The sequence below is a fragment of the Aptenodytes patagonicus genome, chromosome 6, assembly GCF_965638725.1.
Source record: "Aptenodytes patagonicus chromosome 6, bAptPat1.pri.cur, whole genome shotgun sequence".
Lineage (NCBI taxonomy): Eukaryota > Metazoa > Chordata > Aves > Sphenisciformes > Spheniscidae > Aptenodytes > Aptenodytes patagonicus.
This window is the reverse complement of record NC_134954.1, coordinates 63,148,052-63,165,397: the sequence shown is the minus strand read 5'-3', so window position 1 is coordinate 63,165,397 and position 17,346 is coordinate 63,148,052. Positions and strand designations below refer to the sequence as shown.

Here is a 17,346-nt window from a genome sequence, read left to right as displayed (position 1 = left end):
TATCTGAAATTCGGGGTGCCAAATCCACATCCAGTTTTGCAGTACGCATCTCACTTCTGCTCCCCAGCTCTCCGCACGTGACACTGAGTCTCCAAGGACACAACTGCTCACCGTGCCAAGGAGACAGGCTGGCTGCAGTGAGCAAAAATACGCTCGTCTTCTGCAGAGCCTTTCAAGTGTATGTATGTGCTCAGTTGCAAAGAAATCATATCGCTGCTCCTCCTCAAGCCTTACGTACTGATGTGAAAAGTTATAAAAAGCTGAGGGACGTGTTTTGATTGAAGGATGATTGTAGCCTCATATTGAAGAACGTTATAGCTCTTGTTGCATTTATTAATCAAAGTAAAGACCATGAAAAGTGACAGAGTCAGGAACATTTTAGTTTATGTTCCGATACAGCTTAAGACTTATACTGAGGTTTCATACAGAAAATTACACCATAATGTCGTAAAAAATAGATTGGATTACTAATAACCTGAAACGTGCTACACCTGCATACATAATACTTTGATCCTACTAAATCATAAGCTATCATTTGGGTGTTTTCATATTCTCAAGTGTGCATACAGGAATTTCTTTTCAATGCAGACCATTAAAAAGTAATTGAGAGGCACAAGATCAGTAAAAACAAACTTGCTGTGAATAAGATGGATTTTTTCCCCAGTTAGTTTGCACGATAACACTAAGAGGCCATTTGAATGGTTTTGTTTTGCATCAAGACACCTCAGCGCACAATTAGAGCAAAAGTATCACTTTGGAACTTATTTCCAATTTCCTTAAAATATGTCTATCACAACATTTTTTTTCTAGCTGCTAATTTGATTCATTAACATAACAGTTTCACTTGTAGTCCCAGTGCATCTTGTTCTCTCACCTTCACTACACATCCCAGCTGTACCCTTTTTCCTCTTTAATGCTTAACTGTGTGTAGTAAACAGCAAAAACTTTGTTACCTTGCAGGTTCCCCATCGGCTTTTTATTAAACCAAAGCCTTAGGGCTGCGCTGCTGGCGGTGGGCTGCTGAGCAGCACCAGCTGCCCACCGGGTTTGCTGGGGAGCACCTGCAGCAGCGCGGGCAAACGCAGGGCCCTGGGCCAGGGTGCGGAGCTGTCTGCAGGGACCGCAGCGACTGCCGCAGCACCGCGGCCCCCTCCAACCTGCCTTCGGCAGCGCTCGGGAGGTTGAGTGTAAGAAATGGAGGAAAAGAAAAAAGCAGCAGGTTCCCTGTGATTCATTTCTACATGTTTCCTCCCAGCTCCCCGCAATAAATGCTTTAGGGACGCCCTGAGCCAGATGTTGCAGTGACGAACCTGTCCTAGCCTTGTCCTTCCATATGAAGCCCTTTCGCTGGTGTTTTCTTCTCCATCAAGGGCTGGAAACGTCTGTGGCTGGTGGAGCACTTGCCTGGGCAACAGCACAGCCAACAGTTGGCGTTACGGAGGAAACGAAGAGCAGGGAATTGCAGCCCGGCCCAGTTAACGTCAGTGCTTGTGAAAACGCCGGAGCAGGGACTTGGATGAAAGAGCTGTAACCACCGCAGAGTGGCTGAGCAGCTGCGTATTGGCACGAGGGCGTTATCAAGAACAAGTCACGTCAGACCAAGTTAATTTCCTCTTCTGAACAGGCACCACATCCTGCAGATAGTGCAGAAATAAGAAATATCCTGCAGCCTGATTTTTAGGAAGGTTTTGAAGTGTCTCATACATGATCCTCATACGCTGCCTGGAGCAGTGGTCGGGCAGAGACACCCTCCTCAGAAAGCAGTCAGGCTGCAGCAATGAAAAAAAGCCCCAGGTGGGTCTACTACTGCTGTGCCCAGTACCCCCACCAGTGACCCCTGCCCCACCAGTGCCCCCAGTCCCCCCCATCATGATGTGACCACAAGCCCTGGCTCTGACTCCTGCATTTCCCTCTCCCCATGCAGGCATTTTGTTCAGCGGTAAGAGCCCGTGTGGCTGCGCTGCTGTGGCTGGGCACGGGAACAGTCCCCAAGCTCAGGGACAGTCCCTGAGTCAGTTTAAATCGGCTCAGTGCAGCCACCCTGGCACAGAGCTCAGCACAGAGCAAGCTCCGCCTCAACATGCACTAGAGTCAACACTTTCTCCTGCAAAAGCATTGCTTCCCGTGGAATCTCATGTGTTTTTTCCTCTCGAGTGTACAGCCAAGAGACCGCATGCTCTCAAACACACAGCTCAATTACCGAAACCTTTGGAGATTCATTAAAAATGCTGTTTTGCTAAAGGCTGAAATGCATTTTGACATGCTTTGGTTTGCTCATTCATAAAAAGCCACTTGTGGAGTTGTCATTGCACTTTCTGTTTAAAAAGTGACTTTCAAATTAACCAAGAGGAAGGCAGAGTTCAGCACTGCCCAAGCTTGTTTCCAAAAGAGAAAAACCCAACACAACCCTGCCACACACCCCCCCAGCATGTGAGGTAAGGACAGACAATAAATTCCTTACATTGTCACATATGGAGAGAATCAGGCTACAAGGGTAAAACATCAGCCCATTTCCCAGGACACCCCCCGGCACACAGCCCGTCTTTGGTCAGATTTCAACCCTTCCGTCTGCCTACCATTTCCCCCAACCAAAGAGTTTTCCTCTGGAGAAAGAACTGAATCAGGCTAAGGTAATTTTCTTTGCTGAGATAAAAATGTGAAGCTGGCTCTCGGCAGCTGGGTAGACTCTCGCTTTTTCCTGCTTTGTGCTGGTGTGCTCGTAGGGCAGGTTTATACTGTGACCCAGAGTTTTATCACCCTTTTTTTTGTTGTTGTGACTGACCCTACATTGACCATCTCATCGCATCAACTCAAATGCACGTAAGATTAGTTTGCTCTTTATAGGTTTAAAACTATAAAGACAACAAGGAAACACTAGCATGCTGTACTCTGGCCGTGTCCACCCCTCACCCCCACGGTGTGTAGCTCTACTGAACACGGAAGATTCGACTCGTCGGATCCTTGCACCAACTGAAGCAGGCCTGGTATCCAGCAAATGCTTAAAGCTCCTTCTGGCTGTGGGGCAGAGGTGTCTCCTGGCTGAGGAGCTGTGCCGTACCACTGTCACACTTCAAAATAAGTTTTTTGGAGATTTTTCAAGGTCAAACTTCACAGTTTATGAACCAGCAATTGGCTGGCAGCAAAAAGTAGTCCTCGTTTTCCATCACTCTGGAGACAGCGTGGTGTTTCCCAGACCTGGGGTTAGCATTGACCATGGCGAACGGCAACAGGCTGTTGAGGTTCGATTCATCTAACCTCACTGTATTCTTTCATTTTTAAACCTCCCATAGTCATTTCCTTGCCGCCATGGAAATAATGGAGCCAGCAATGGATTGCTCCCCTCTCAAGCGAAGGGTAATTAACAGCCTTCAGAAACATTTGATGATATTTCCATGATGTGAAGCATCAATGGCCACAAAGAAAACTGTACCCATTTTTGCAGTACTTAATTTACTGTCATGAGCAAGCGATCTGTACCAGAGAGCAGGCATAACGCTGATACACTTTTATTAGCCTGGCAGGAGCCACATTATTGTTTTCTGTTTTCACATTTCTTAGCAACAACATTTTTTTGTTCATAGGTTTCTTCATAGGAGCTTGGCCGAAATTATTTTTATGTTGTACCCAATTTACATGCTGACTTACATCAGCCTGTCCACAAGCGAGAGTCTTGCTTTCTGCCTGAAAGCCTCCTGGCAATTACTACTGTCTTCTGCTGATCTATCACTCCTCTGGCGCTGGAAGAGACAAACCTCACTGCCTGGTGGAGGCAGCCCACCCTGGGGAGCAGCTCGGTCCCTGGCAGTCCCCGCCACGGCAGGTGCAGTCGCAGTCAAGGAGGGTCTGGAACTAATAGGTACGGACTCGTGCTCTGAGCATCACTTCTGCGCGCCAGCCCAGAGATCCACAGTCCTGCCCAGCCAAGATAAAATCGTCTTTAAGTATCACGAGTGTAAAGCTGCGATGCTTTAGCATAGGCTGAGACCTGTTCTGGAAATCTCTCTCAAAAAGGTCTTTTCTGCACTTCAGTGGCAGCTGAAATCATTTTTGTATGAGGTTGTGCTGTTTTAATTCACGCTTCTGCTGCTTATCCGTTCACCACAAACCCTTCAGAGTTGCCCTTTCCTTTGCCCACCAGAGATGCTCTTTCAGCACCAGAACTCAACCACAAAGCTACATCTATAATCCCGACCCTCAGCTCTGCGACCAAAGGCAGGTTTAGGAGACCCCCGGGGAGAGTTCGAGGTTCAGGACACGGTGGGGTCAGTTCGTCGGCTGCCAGCGTTTCCTCTGCCTGCGCTCAGCTGAGCCACACTTACCAGGGTCCCACCGAGGTGGCGTTTCCCTGTGTGCTGCCCGTGGGGAGGTTTGCATCCCCTGCCCACTGCCTCTTAGTGCCTGAGCCGGGTAATTACTGTGGCTGTAAGTCTGCAGCCAAGCAGATGGATGAACAGGCAGATTGATAGACAGGCTGTGAGTAATCACAGCACAGCCCTTGCGGCCCCCAGGAAAGGGGTCCAGCCCATCCTGGTGCACCAGGAGAGCCCCTCCAGCCCGGGGACCTGCCTACAGATATGGAGCAAAGCAGAAAGCTCCCAAAAAGAAACCTCACTGTGGCTGTGGGACCTGCTACAAAGCCTCGTGTTGAGAGTCTGGGATGGCCTGGGGCTGTCCCACCACCATGGGGCCGTGCTCCCGTGCTCATTTGCTTCCCGAAGAGTTAAGGTGGTTTTTGTAGCCCTTACCCAAGGATGACTTCACTGGGTGGCTGGCTGCGCTGGGAGAGGAGAGCGTGCTGCTCCTGGCAGCTTGCGTGAGGAGTCCTGGCATGGTGCACACTCCGGGGCTTCCCCTCTGCCTGCTCAAGCCCAAGTTGTAGCAAAAAAAAAAAAAAAAAATCCCCTGTTTGCAGGTTTGTGTGTGCAGAGTACGGCCGTGGGTGCAGAGTAACGTCAGTGGCATGTGTCAGGTAAAGGCTAATGCCTTGGATCCCGATGAAACTGGCTGGCTGCAGCCCAAACCATGCTCCTGGAACAAGTCAAGCACTGCAGCCGCTCGGCTCTTGCGACCCCCAGCAGGAGCGTAAGGGCAGGCCCACCTGCCTTTGGGTGCTCTTGCTGCTCTGCCCCAATGTCAGCATCCCCCGGCGCTGGGCTGCAGCCCAGAGATGCCAAAACACCCATACCTGGCATCTACAAGTGGCACTGACTTTTCCCCCAGCTTCTGCTGGTCCCGCGACCATCAGACATGAGATATCTGTGAGTGGCTCCCCCACATCTGGGCACAACTGGGCACACCACCAAGTGCCTGCACCCAGCCCGGCCCCCAGCCCAGCTGCTCCCATAGGTCCTGTCTGCCCATATGCAACTCCAATGTGGTCGAAGAGGAAGCCCCCAGTGAGCTCCCAGCAATGATGTGCCAATCAGGAAAGAGAGAATACATGTTATTTATACGCCAGGGAGGCGGCAGATTTCAACAACAGGAAAGATAAAATAGAAACCAGGTTAAAAAAATTTCTTTGAGAAAGGATGATCACAGAGGGTTCACCAACTCACAAAACTACGGCAGGGATCTGAGATAGTCCAGAGATCTGAGGTGCGGGATGGATCAGCTCTCATCCCCCCCCAAGGACAGAGATTTCTCTAACACCACAAAGATAAATACAACTGGGAACTGTATCATTAGAGGAGCCTTAAGCTCCCATATATAGCCTGGAAAGAGACTGTTGCTAAGAATAGTGGGGCCCAGATATTCCACGATACTAGAGTTGACAGATTTCTTCCCAGCACTAATAGGATGTGAGGCTATTTTAAACTTACCCTGGTAAGTAGTCAGGGCGTTACTGAAAAGCTGGTCCTAGAAAATAAACATGGATCAAGAGATCCCGGGTTGGGTCCGTTTCAATTAAATGCAGAATAAACACAAGGAAGGTTATTATGAAGGGTCTCCTTTCCAAAAGCACGAACAGAGATGTTAACAATAGGAACCAGCAAAATCAACCGGCTTGCAGCATCCTGAGCCCTGAGCCCAGATGAGGCGGGATGTGAAATCAGAGTCGGGACGGTGTTGTGGGGCAGCGGGGGCTGCCACTGCTGCCAGCGCCTTCCCCTCCCTCGGTTCCCTGCTTGCTGGGGGCCCCTCTGTCCCAGCCCACCCCCTCGGTCTGCGGGGACCCTCAGTCCAACAGCAGTGCCAGACCCCCACCCTAAAACCCCACCGAAAGCGATGGTAATTTTTCTGCTGGCTGAGTTGGGCTCTGGGTGAGGCTGCATTCATTTAGACTAGGCAACCCCCACTTCGCAGCAGCATCTGCAGTGTTTTTCAGCGATATTATAGCAGAAATAAACTCTTCCCCTGTATTTTTTTGGAATTAATGAACAATGATGGCAACACATCTGAGTAACCTCTTTAATGTGCAACAACCAGTACGTAAAATAACACGCACTTCATGGTCAGATTCCAGTTTTAAAAAGAAATGACACCGTGGATGTGTTACGTTGACAAGTATATAGTGGTTTCAACATTATTTTCTTAAAAATAAAAATACATCACATCAGAATATCGCATACAAAAAGTAGAATTTGCCCTAAAATAAAATTCTATCAAATCATTTAAAAAATTACAAAAGTAAAATGCATACAAACTCCAGTAAAATTGAACAGTCTTACAGGTCAAGGATAGTTTACAAATATGCTCTCCAACACATAAAACCCTCTTCTTTCTCTGTATGTTCATGCAGTTCAAAAAACGCCAGCCGCTAGGTGCATCACATAATTAAAAGCTGTTTTTTCCACCTTATCAAGTACTTGTTTCTAAAATGCACAGCGGAAGATGTTAAACTTGGTAGGGGAAAAAGAGATTTTAATCTAGTAAATATCATAGGCAGAGAAAATAAATATATCTGGAAAATACACCGTTGTCCTGGGGGGGAGCAGGCGGTGGCCGCCTGCCCGTGGGGACGCCCTGCGGCTCTGCCAGGCTTGCTCAGCCCAGGTGATGGGTGGGAGCAGAAAGATCGGGGCACACAGGAGAGGTGCAGGCAGGGGCCGGGGCGAGGGGGCCAACTGTTTTCGCATCATGGCTTTGATTGCACATCCAGGGTGTCCAGAGAGAGCTGGATATAGCCCGGGGCCACCGCACCCCCCCGACCGCCCTGGGCAGACCAGCTCTCTGAGCATCCCTTCCCTTAACACACCTAACCATTTCCCACCAGTTTGTTAACGTAACCTGTGCTGCCAGAGGGGTTTTCTATCTATACAGTACATACTGTCTGTGCCTCTTAGATTACGCTGGCCAGGCACAGAAAACCAGGGTCTGCGTTCCCCACGGAAGTCTCAAGGCTGAGGACACGCAGCCCATTAAACAGGGCATTTCCCAGGCCCTGCTCCAGCCCCTGTCCCTCACAGGATCCCAAAGCACCTCCCAGCCCCGACCGCAGCGTGTCCCTGCCTGGGGAGATACGTGGGGTGTCCCCCTCCCCTTTTACAGGTGGGGAGAGCAAGGCACCCCATGCACGAGCACCCCTTCCCCAAGCCCCCGAGCAGCTCTGTAACGGAGCAAGGGCAGCGCCCAGCCTCTCTCTACTCGTCCCAGTGTCACACAAACCTGCACATCCCCTCCGCAAAGGAAAACGTGGGGTTTGGGGCTTTTTTGGCTTTTACAAACAGATGGACTAAGGTTGGAGAAGTGGCCTGAGCCTAAAGGGAAAAGCTCCCCATAAAGATTTGCTCATGGTATTTTCTTCGTGTAGCGATACAAAGTGAGTGCAACGAGTCTGTCCAGATCTAACAAGCGGAGAAATCACATGGGGGAAGCTAGTGGGGAGAGAGACCGCGGAAGGAAAAGCTGTTATTGCAGAGGCCAAGTCCCACCTGCCTTCTCTGCCACGCCTTGGAAAACCAGTGCCTCTATGCCGTGTGCCACAGCCATAGCTGTTCCTGCAGCACAGATCATGTCACGAACATAAAATGAAGGTCAGAACCTCATCCTTGAGGAAGTAACAAATGAGACTCTGCTAAAATCAGGCTGCAGAAGACATCCCTCCTGCACAAATAACCCAGGCGCCCACCAGTGTTGCACCTTCTGGGCATCCTGGCTGCAGCGCCCCTCTGTGCCGATCGCTGCCCCCCCAGCCGGGGCACGAAGCTTTGGCAGCGGGGCTGCGGGAGCCGGTCCACACTCCGGGTGGGCACCAATTGCCCCAAACATGTTGCAATCCCAAGTAAGAGGCAGGAGCCAGCACATCTGTGCAAATATTTGCTTTTGCTTGTCAAAACTTTGGACAGAGTTACATTTCCTCCTCTATTTATTAGTTTCATCTGTCTTGAAACACAAACTGCAAAAATTATAAGCAGATTGACATCATCTTCTGACTTTACTGGGGCTGCTGCCTGCTCTATGGCAATTCTCCTCTGCCATCTGAAATGACACCCCTGGAGGAAGCAAGGCAGATATTCCTGTGCCACCTACAACCCACCTCGCAGCAGTAATGGCTGCAGGGAAATGAATGAAGCCCGTGTTGATACTTGCGATCTCTCACACACAAGGCAGTAAGCCTGGAGGCTGTCCCTCCGTCGGAAGGGAGGCAGCAACCACGAGGAGGCTCTTCCCCCCTAAACGTGCTCCCATTCTCCTCCCAGCCCCGACGCTGGGACGCACATCCCGGACCCATGGAAGATGACGATGAAGTTCTTGTTCATTTTGGCAGGGCCAGCCTTGCCCACTGCATCCACGAGCGCCGCTGCCTCCTCGCACGCGCCACATCCCCGCTGCCCTAGCCTGGTGCTTTAACAACACTGGGAATAGCGACACCAACATCAAATACCAAATCGATACCAAATAGTAATGTATGCTTTCATACCAGTGTGGCAGTTGTCTTGCCAAATTATTACAATGATCCAGGCTTAGTCTAAAAGAAAACCCCCCAAAACTAATGAAATATAAAAATGCCTTTGTCATAGATAATTATTAATATTTGCAAGTGACCCAACTTGAAGATGAAGAAGAAATGAAGATGAAAAATCAAAACCCTGCTGTCACAGCATTACAGGGCAGTTACATCCACTGTGCAAACCGTGTAATTCCCATTCACATTTCAGTCAATCCTCACAATTAAATAGCACTTCCCTTTCCAGTAACAGCCAACATATGCATATCAATCAATTCAGCTTGTTTATATTGCAGTGTAAGGCTACACAGTCACTTGCTAAGCTTACTGTAGAACAAGCCAGGCATTAACATCCCTGTCATCACAAAACTTCAGATTTTATATGGATTTGCTGAACTCAACGCAATATTTCACTGTTGAAATGCCCTCTGGAAACCCCCCCTCCCCTTACTCAGTCCATCAGCCTGGTGCTCCCCCAAGTTACTACTGCAAACACTGACACAGCCTTGGGTTTTCCAACCCACTCCAGGATTAAAGACATCCCACTCCCGTTCATTTCAGCTCTGTCAGATGGTTGGGAATAACTCCGTGATGCTGTGAACCTGAACACGTAACATCAGCTTGACCTCTCTAGGCGTGGGAGCTAAAATTACAAGTTTCAGGCAAACTATAATCTGCTCATAACAGACTATCTGCTCACACGTGCAAAATCCTTTGGGTCTGCACTTTCTTCCAGCTTGCCTGATTTTCTGAAAATCATTATTTTTATGCATATTAAGTAGATGGTCGGCCAACCCATCCCTCTAAAATTGACTTGGGAACAGGGAAGCTCTTCTCCATACCTCCTGCACAGACTCCAGCTCAGGAGAGCGGGCAGCCGTGCAGGAAGGCAAAGGAATCAAAAGGAAATTAATGGGTAACAGCAGTGATGAGAGACAGTAAACAGCGCCGTAAGTGGAGCCTATGTCTACTAACCCTGAGCTTCCTCATTAGCAGCATGAAAGCCAGCACAGCTCCACAGCCTGCAAGAAGAAAAGCCAGCAGTGCTGGAAGCTGAACTGAGAGTTGTTACCGAGCCAAGCAGAAACCTGAGGAGCAGCCCGTACTTAAAATGAAGAACTATTAAGAGAGAGCGGGCACTACAGAGCATCCTTCCTAGCATTTTCAGTATGGAACTTAGCACAATTATTTGTATGTTAGGGGGCTCTGCAATGCTGGGAAAAAAAATGTTCTTTAGGGCTGTGAACTTACGGGCCACAGAGAATCAAATATTGTAACTTCCCAGGGCACCTTCCTCTGCTGGCAAGTCACAGCCCAGCAGCAGCCAACGGCGGCTTCGCTGCGGCAGTGCAAGGTAATGCCTCATTTAGATTAAAAACCCTGTTGTTACTGACTCAAAAGTTATAGAGAGAACTTTCACTAATGAATAAGAGAAATATTAACTGTTTTGAGCCTGTTCTGCGCTACTGCTAATTGTATCAGCATTGCTTAGGGCTCTCCCTGTGGTCTCAAACTCTAACTTCCAGTGAAGCGCGGTTATCCTGACAGCTCGCACCCTCGGTAAATCCAAAGGTGGACCTAGTGATAACCCATATCCAAAAAATATTCCCACAGGTTCAGTTGGGTTACTGGCGTGAAATGGACTGCTCCTCCAGAGAAAGATGCTGCTGCTGGGCGCAGATGAGGATAAAATATTTTTCAGAGATCTCAGCAAGCACATTTGCAACCCCCACCTCTGTCCTGAGCCAGACTTGCTAATCTAATAAAATGCTGAAGCCTGAACATTGTGTGTGTTGAATGCAGCAGCGTCCTGCACAACTTCAAGTAACTTGGGAGCCATCCTTTGGGTTTCACTCGGGCAGATTTCCATCAGACTTGCTGGGAACTCTGATTGAGCCCCAACTGCAGAACGGTGCCTGCAATCCCAGCACAGGTCTCCAGCAGAGCCCTGCCGTGCCACTCAGCTCTGGATAACATCTCTATTTCGGTGCAGAGGCATCGAGGGTTGTAATTAAGACCACACACTACAGTGCCCAAGACAGACACAGAAACTTCTACCAAAGCATCACAGTTCAGGAGAGCAGTGAGCAATTCACACCGACTCAGAAAAACAATTAACGGGGTTTAAAGCAAGATGTTCACTCTTCTCCCCTGACTGTATGGAGAGTCTGCATCTGGCAGCACTGGCAAGTATTTTGAATTGTTCGATGCTTTCTGAACAGAAGCAGAATAGGTTACAGTCTGAATACTGCCTGAAGCGCTTCTCCATCTTAAAATAGTCAGGACAGTGAAAAGCTTAGAAATCTCTGTCGCTCGGGTCAGTACCCAAGCTGTGCAATTTTAATCTTAATATAGCTACAGTAAATTGCAGAAGCAGAGCTCCGAAGAGCCATCCGAGCTTGCAGTTCTGCCATGACAATGCAACTCCAATCAGACTCTTGGCAAGCGATCCTTGGTTTCAGAAAACAATAGGTAGCAGCAGCTACTGGATACTGAAACTATTCCAGGCACTGAAACATAGTAAAAAGAAGTTGGGCAGTTAATACCGTTCGTCTGAAAAACGGTAAGAGGATGATGCCAGCGGTTCTGAACGCGCTGGTTAGATTGATTTAGTTATTCCAGTGTAGGTTAGCTCCATTTCTACAAAGAGCCTGCTTCAAGAGAGAAAAGATCATTTAGTAGCTCATACAGGCAATGAGCTAAGTCAATTTTCTGTTACTACAGTAAATATATCCATTGCTCTGAAAACATAAAAGCAGGGAACAGCTTGTTTTATTTTACTGCACAGATGCGCTCCTGAGTTGAAGGTATTAGTGGCATATTCTCTCTGCAAAAGGAGAGCAGACAGAATGAACGGGTCCGTGTCTGAAAGGCAGCGCTCCGTTCCACGTTTATTCGAGTGAGTTTGCAGTGTCGGTGTCACCCCAGGGTGGCAGAGGAGAGCCCCGCACAGGAGCAAAGGGCATTTGGTTCAGACTTCTACAGACGCAGAACCCTGCACACCAGCATCCTCCAACATGTGCACGCACCCCCGCGATAAAATTGCTACGGTAGGAAATCATTCACCCCCTGAAAAAAATTCACGTCGCAGACAGCGTATGTATGCGTTTCCATTCACAGCAGTGACTGGTTTAGTTACAAACAGTGGCATACCACCATCCAGAGACATGATTACTTAAAATAAACCTATGTAAACACATACCCTTATATAACTTATATATAAAAGAGATATATATAAGTTTTATTTGTGTATACATAGATATAAATAAGCACGCGCACACACAAACATACACCCCTAACACAAAGCACAGAACACACACATGGAAATACTGTAAATAATGCTGAACTGAAATCTAAGAATATAATTAAGAAATTATTAGCAGGTTTAAAATTGAGTTAAAAAAAAACTATTCAAAGTGTCTTTAATTTATGTTCAAGTAAGGGCCAGAACGACCACAGATTAGTACTGATAAAAAGAGCTGGCATTATATTTCCCGTGTTATGCCAAAACTCATGAGTTATTTCTCATTGTCAAACTCATTGTCATTTCACCATCAGGGCACCTCATCAACTAGAAAGATTTTTTTTTAGGAAACTGATTTTAAAGACTTGGGTTAACAAACAATATTGTCTAGGCACCCTCAATCATAAACTAATCCTAAAAACCACACGCACCTTAGAATATCAGGAGAGAATTAGTGGGACTCAGACATCCACACCCGCATTATTCAGTGGCACAAACAGTAAAAAAGGCAGTACTGGAGACGGGGGATGAAAAAGTGACACAGTGGTGGCCTTTAAAACAGCAACATTTACCAAGAGTAACTCTCCAGGAAACTTCTGAGATACCACAGATGCTCCGTGTTCAGGAGATACGGAACCATGGTGGTATTTCAGAGGTGACTGCGGGTGCAAGCTGGGTTTCAGTGGCAGCTAAAGCTATTGTTTACCCATGCTCCCGGGTGATAACAAACGCCTCCAACAACACTGCAAGGATTGTTTGGGATATTTAGTATGGCTAAAAACCCTGGTACCAGTGTCTTATATCAGAAATCACTTTATTAGAATGTAAATGTAGTGTACAAGCACCAAATCGTTTTAGCTTAACTGTTTAATGGACATTCATTATATAAATGACTAGTGATTTAAAAGAGATTTTAAAAAAAAAAAAAAAGATTTTTTTTTTCCCCTTTTATCTTTTTTTTTTTCCCCCTTTTGTTAAGGTTATTCACTATTTCTATTCTGATAGAAGACTCCAGAGATTACTGGTACCCCGGTGTGTACAACCTTGGGTCGGCACACACGCATGCACACGCAGGCACACACAACTGTACACCTCACTGCTACATCAACAGCCTTTTAAATAGAGAGCCCCAGCTCTGACACTGGGACCTGTACATCAGATATATTCTCTTTGTGCATTTTGGCATCATTATCACCACTCAAGTTCCATGTTTATCGCAAATCAAAGTGGTCTTGAACGTAAGAACAGCCTGTCCCTCACCCTCTCTAATAAAGCCACGATTCAGTCTTGTAATTTCTTTGTTTTTCCGCTGTTCAGCAGTGCAAATCCAGGAAGATGAGCAGACTGCCAAGCTGACTTCCAGTCTCTTCCAACCCCTCACCAGTCTAGCGTTATCACACAGAGACGACGACATCGAGATAGAGTCTGTCGTAGGACTCGCGGAAGCACAGGATGAGGAGCAGGCTGAGCAGACACGATCCTGGCAGGCACCAGTTGAACCAGGAAAACTCTGTAAAGCAGAAAACAGACCCAACCTCAGAGCTACCAAACATCTTCCATGTTTAAAGTGACCAAAACTTTGACTGATGGCGGGTTTGAAGGAAATTGCTGTGTTCTGAACAAAATCCTGACAGCTCTCGATTGATAGATGGTTAACATGGCCTATGAGACTTCTCCATGGATGCCTTATGTATATATAAAGTTTTATATATATATAACCAATGCCTCCAGCTAGTGTTAATCCTCCTTATTCAACCTGTCAATGAAGAGAACGGGGGGGAAGGGGAAATCTATCATTGCTAAGGGAGAATAAACCACTTCTGAAGACTCTACTCATTAGTTCTTTGATTTCTATGGATTGAAAACTGAAACAAATTAAAAGCGTAAGCAGCAGCAGGATTTGATTTTGAATCAAACCTGCTACACAGCATAAGGAGGGAAAACCAATTCCTCAGAAGAAACTTGTGAGTAGTACGATCAATTCAATTTAAAACTAGTTGCACAAACAGCTCCTCAGAAGCCTCTTTTTAGCTGTTAGACATAATGTACTGGTCTTAAAAGCCTGTGTTCCGCATTCAAGAAATCCTATTGTCTGATATTTGACTACTAATTAGCAGTTTTATACAGGTTTGGTTTTTTGTTTTGTTTTGGTTTTTTTTTTTTTTTTTTTAAACAAGTGCACCACAATTTCCTTTTTAAATTGGTCAATTTACTGAAGAAACATCAATTTTACTGGAAATGGTGTTTTATTTCTTTTTTTTTTTTTTAAGTTTCCTTTATTATTATTATTATTTATTTATTTTTATAGAATCTAAACTCTCCCTCAAGGTCTGAGTTAATCAAAACCAAGACTTCAGCACAGCTACTTTTCTTAAATCTGTAATTTATATTGCTAAAAGAAAAAGCACAATTTATATTACACAATGCAAAGGACAAAAGTCAGAAAGCCTAAAAAAATCAACCTTCCAAAAACGGGAACCTTCAACAACACCCTCCCTCATCCACCAAAAACCCTTACAGATTTGTTTAGGCAGTAATCTTATTAAAACCTTAGTAAAATTTTCCTAGGCTCGGAGAAGACCATGTTATGTGATGCCAGAAGTCAACAGGCAAATGCTTTGCTATTATTTTCCTTATAATACTCTTGCTTAATTGGATTAAACAGACTTTAACCCAAATATCATAAAAGACCAAATTTAACTTGTGAATCCTTCATGTCTTTTGTAATCCAGGATTTACGACAGCACTGGTGATGCACGCGAACACATCCATCGCGTGAAGCTAAAGGCCGATTTGCTTTTGTTTTTCCCTTGGAAGTCCCTGCAGAAAAGGCGAAGGAAACCGCATCCAGAGGCTGCGGCTTTGGGTCTCAGGGCACAGCACTAGCAAGGAGGCTGAGCTTTAGAAAGGTTTACATCTCCACCGTGCTAGCTGGACCAAAATCTTCAGCGCACTGGAAAGTTTCTGGGGCTTGGCTCTTTCACAGCCTTTGCAATATCAGAGTACGAGGAGAAAAAGAGAGACATCTGAATTAAAACTGCTAAAAATTATTTGGCCTAAAAAGCAAGACTGAGGGAACAAGATGAATTTGACTGAGTTCTGCTTTATCTGTAAGCTTCTTAAATGCCATTAGAGGATGTATTTGAATCAAATGAAAGGCAAATGTTGAAGATCATTATCTACCTTCTAAAGGATTTTTTTTATCAAAGGAGCCAATAGCACCCACTGGCATTGATCTCCCCCAGTGACCACATGCACTCTCGTACTTTCGATCATCTGTAAAACTGCATCACGGAGAATGGACTGTCCTAAGCACAAATTACTTTTTAACTTTTTTTTTCCTTTGAAGAAATAGGGAAAATATTCCAAGTGTATGGATCTAATTATTTCAGGTTTACCCTTACCTGCATTTACTGATACCTTCTAGGGAAAGAAATACTAGAGACAAAAAATGCCCCCAACTACCCTATTTATGAGGGAACGAGTTCACTTTATCATAATTCTTCATTCAGAAGTGAGACACGATATCCCCAAATACCATCAATTATTAAGTAAATTATTAAGTAATTCTGAACACTGGATTGTTACTCTGAAAAATGCTGAAAAAATTCTCAGAATATTCTGTGTAATCTTTTCAGCTCAGGTGTAAATGTTGGAAATAATAGTATATGTGAACAGAGTTCACACCAAATAATATTAATCATAAAAGCATTCTTTAAAATGTAAAGACTAAATATCATGCCACCCGAGGCTAGCAGGGATGGAATTCAGATTTTACAATGATGCAGTTCAATGTCAGTATCAAAAAAAAAAAAAAAAAAAAAAAAAAATCATTTCTCTCAGTTTGTGTTCACAGACCACAATTTGGAACAGGGTTGTTAACCTGCTTGTGATTCCCTGGCAGGAAGACACACAAACCACACTGAAAATTTGCCCCAGGCTGTAACCTTCGTAAATTCAAGCACAATTCATTCTGAAATTTGTCAGTCTCCTCTTGGTTATAAAGCACACCATCTTAAGTAGTACATGCACTCATGACAATATATAAAAGCTTGCAATTTCTAATGCTTCCAAAGCAAAACATAGCTTTACAAATCTTGCATCATGAAGCAGATGTTTACCATAACAACAAAATACAAACTAAAAAATCTGCATCTTTGAAAACCATTAATAAAGATCATTTCCTTTTTAAAGCAAGATGGGTTCTCATTTTACAGCTTAGAGTAATAATAGATATTATAGTCTACTAAATAGCAAGTTGAAAGTTACAATTATGAATTATGAGGAAGCAAATAATACTTGAGAGATGAGAAAGTCTGAAGAAGTTGATGAAAATACCGAGCAAAATACTGTTCTGCCTCATTAGGCCACTAGATTATCTAAAGGAATGAGTATTTCGTCTTTGGGCAGTGGTCAAGAGATGCTTGTATGTCCAACCCATTGAACGGAGCCGACCATAAACGGGGCATTTCTGCTCTGCCCCTCCCAGGCAATACAGTTATACCCTGAAGCATGAGACTGGATTAGCTTTATTGTGGTTTTGAACACCCATAGATACAAACGTTATTAATGGTCACATTACCCAGGCCTTTATAAAAATATGATGACAATGTGTATCTTAATGGTTTCTGGCTACAGCAAATTCTAAGTAGAATATGACTATATACATCTTGCACTAAAGCTTTTCATTTTTATTAGCATGCATACAGAAAAGAACAACCAAAGTTCTTCTCCCTTGCTGCTATATATAGGGGGATTCAAACTTTTGATTATTAACAGAAAGTGTATGTGCAAATCCTCCCTTTACTGACAAGGGTATGTCTTCATGGAGAACTATATTTTCAAAGCAGCTTAAATTTCTTACCTGTATGGTAAAATGTGAGGAAAAACAAAAGCACTCCCATAAACACATTACTTAAAAAGGTGACAACTCCGCAGGTAATTCCTTCTGGAACAGGGTAGACTGTCTCCACAAAGAGCTCAAAGAATATTGGTACGCTGCTGTTGAGGAATATACCCAACAAAATGCAGGATGTGTACAGTGTAGCTATAAAAGAAACAAAACCAGTTATTAATTTCACGCTGGCATTTTTTCCCCCTATTCAGAGCTGCCAAGAATACTAATACTCGAGTAACTGAAAAATGCACAAACTTGTTTTTATCCTCTGTGTATCATAAAGCATATCACATCCCACTAGTTTGAGGCAGAATGCAT

General features: G+C 45.2%; 1 protein-coding gene across 1 annotated transcript in view; it reads right to left on the bottom strand.

Annotated features, from left to right (window-relative positions):
* Window positions 1–6,394: 6,394 nt before the first annotated feature.
* The window catches only part of SLC49A4 (solute carrier family 49 member 4), a 71,550-nt gene continuing 60,598 nt past the window's right edge, over window positions 6,395–17,346 (bottom strand). The window contains exons 8-9 of the mRNA XM_076342970.1: window positions 16,996–17,178; window positions 6,395–13,641 (exon numbers count right to left, since the gene is read on the bottom strand). Coding sequence (XP_076199085.1) covers window positions 13,526–13,641; window positions 16,996–17,178 — 299 coding nt within the window. The 3' untranslated portion in view covers window positions 6,395–13,525. The remainder of the gene's footprint in view (window positions 13,642–16,995; window positions 17,179–17,346) is intronic.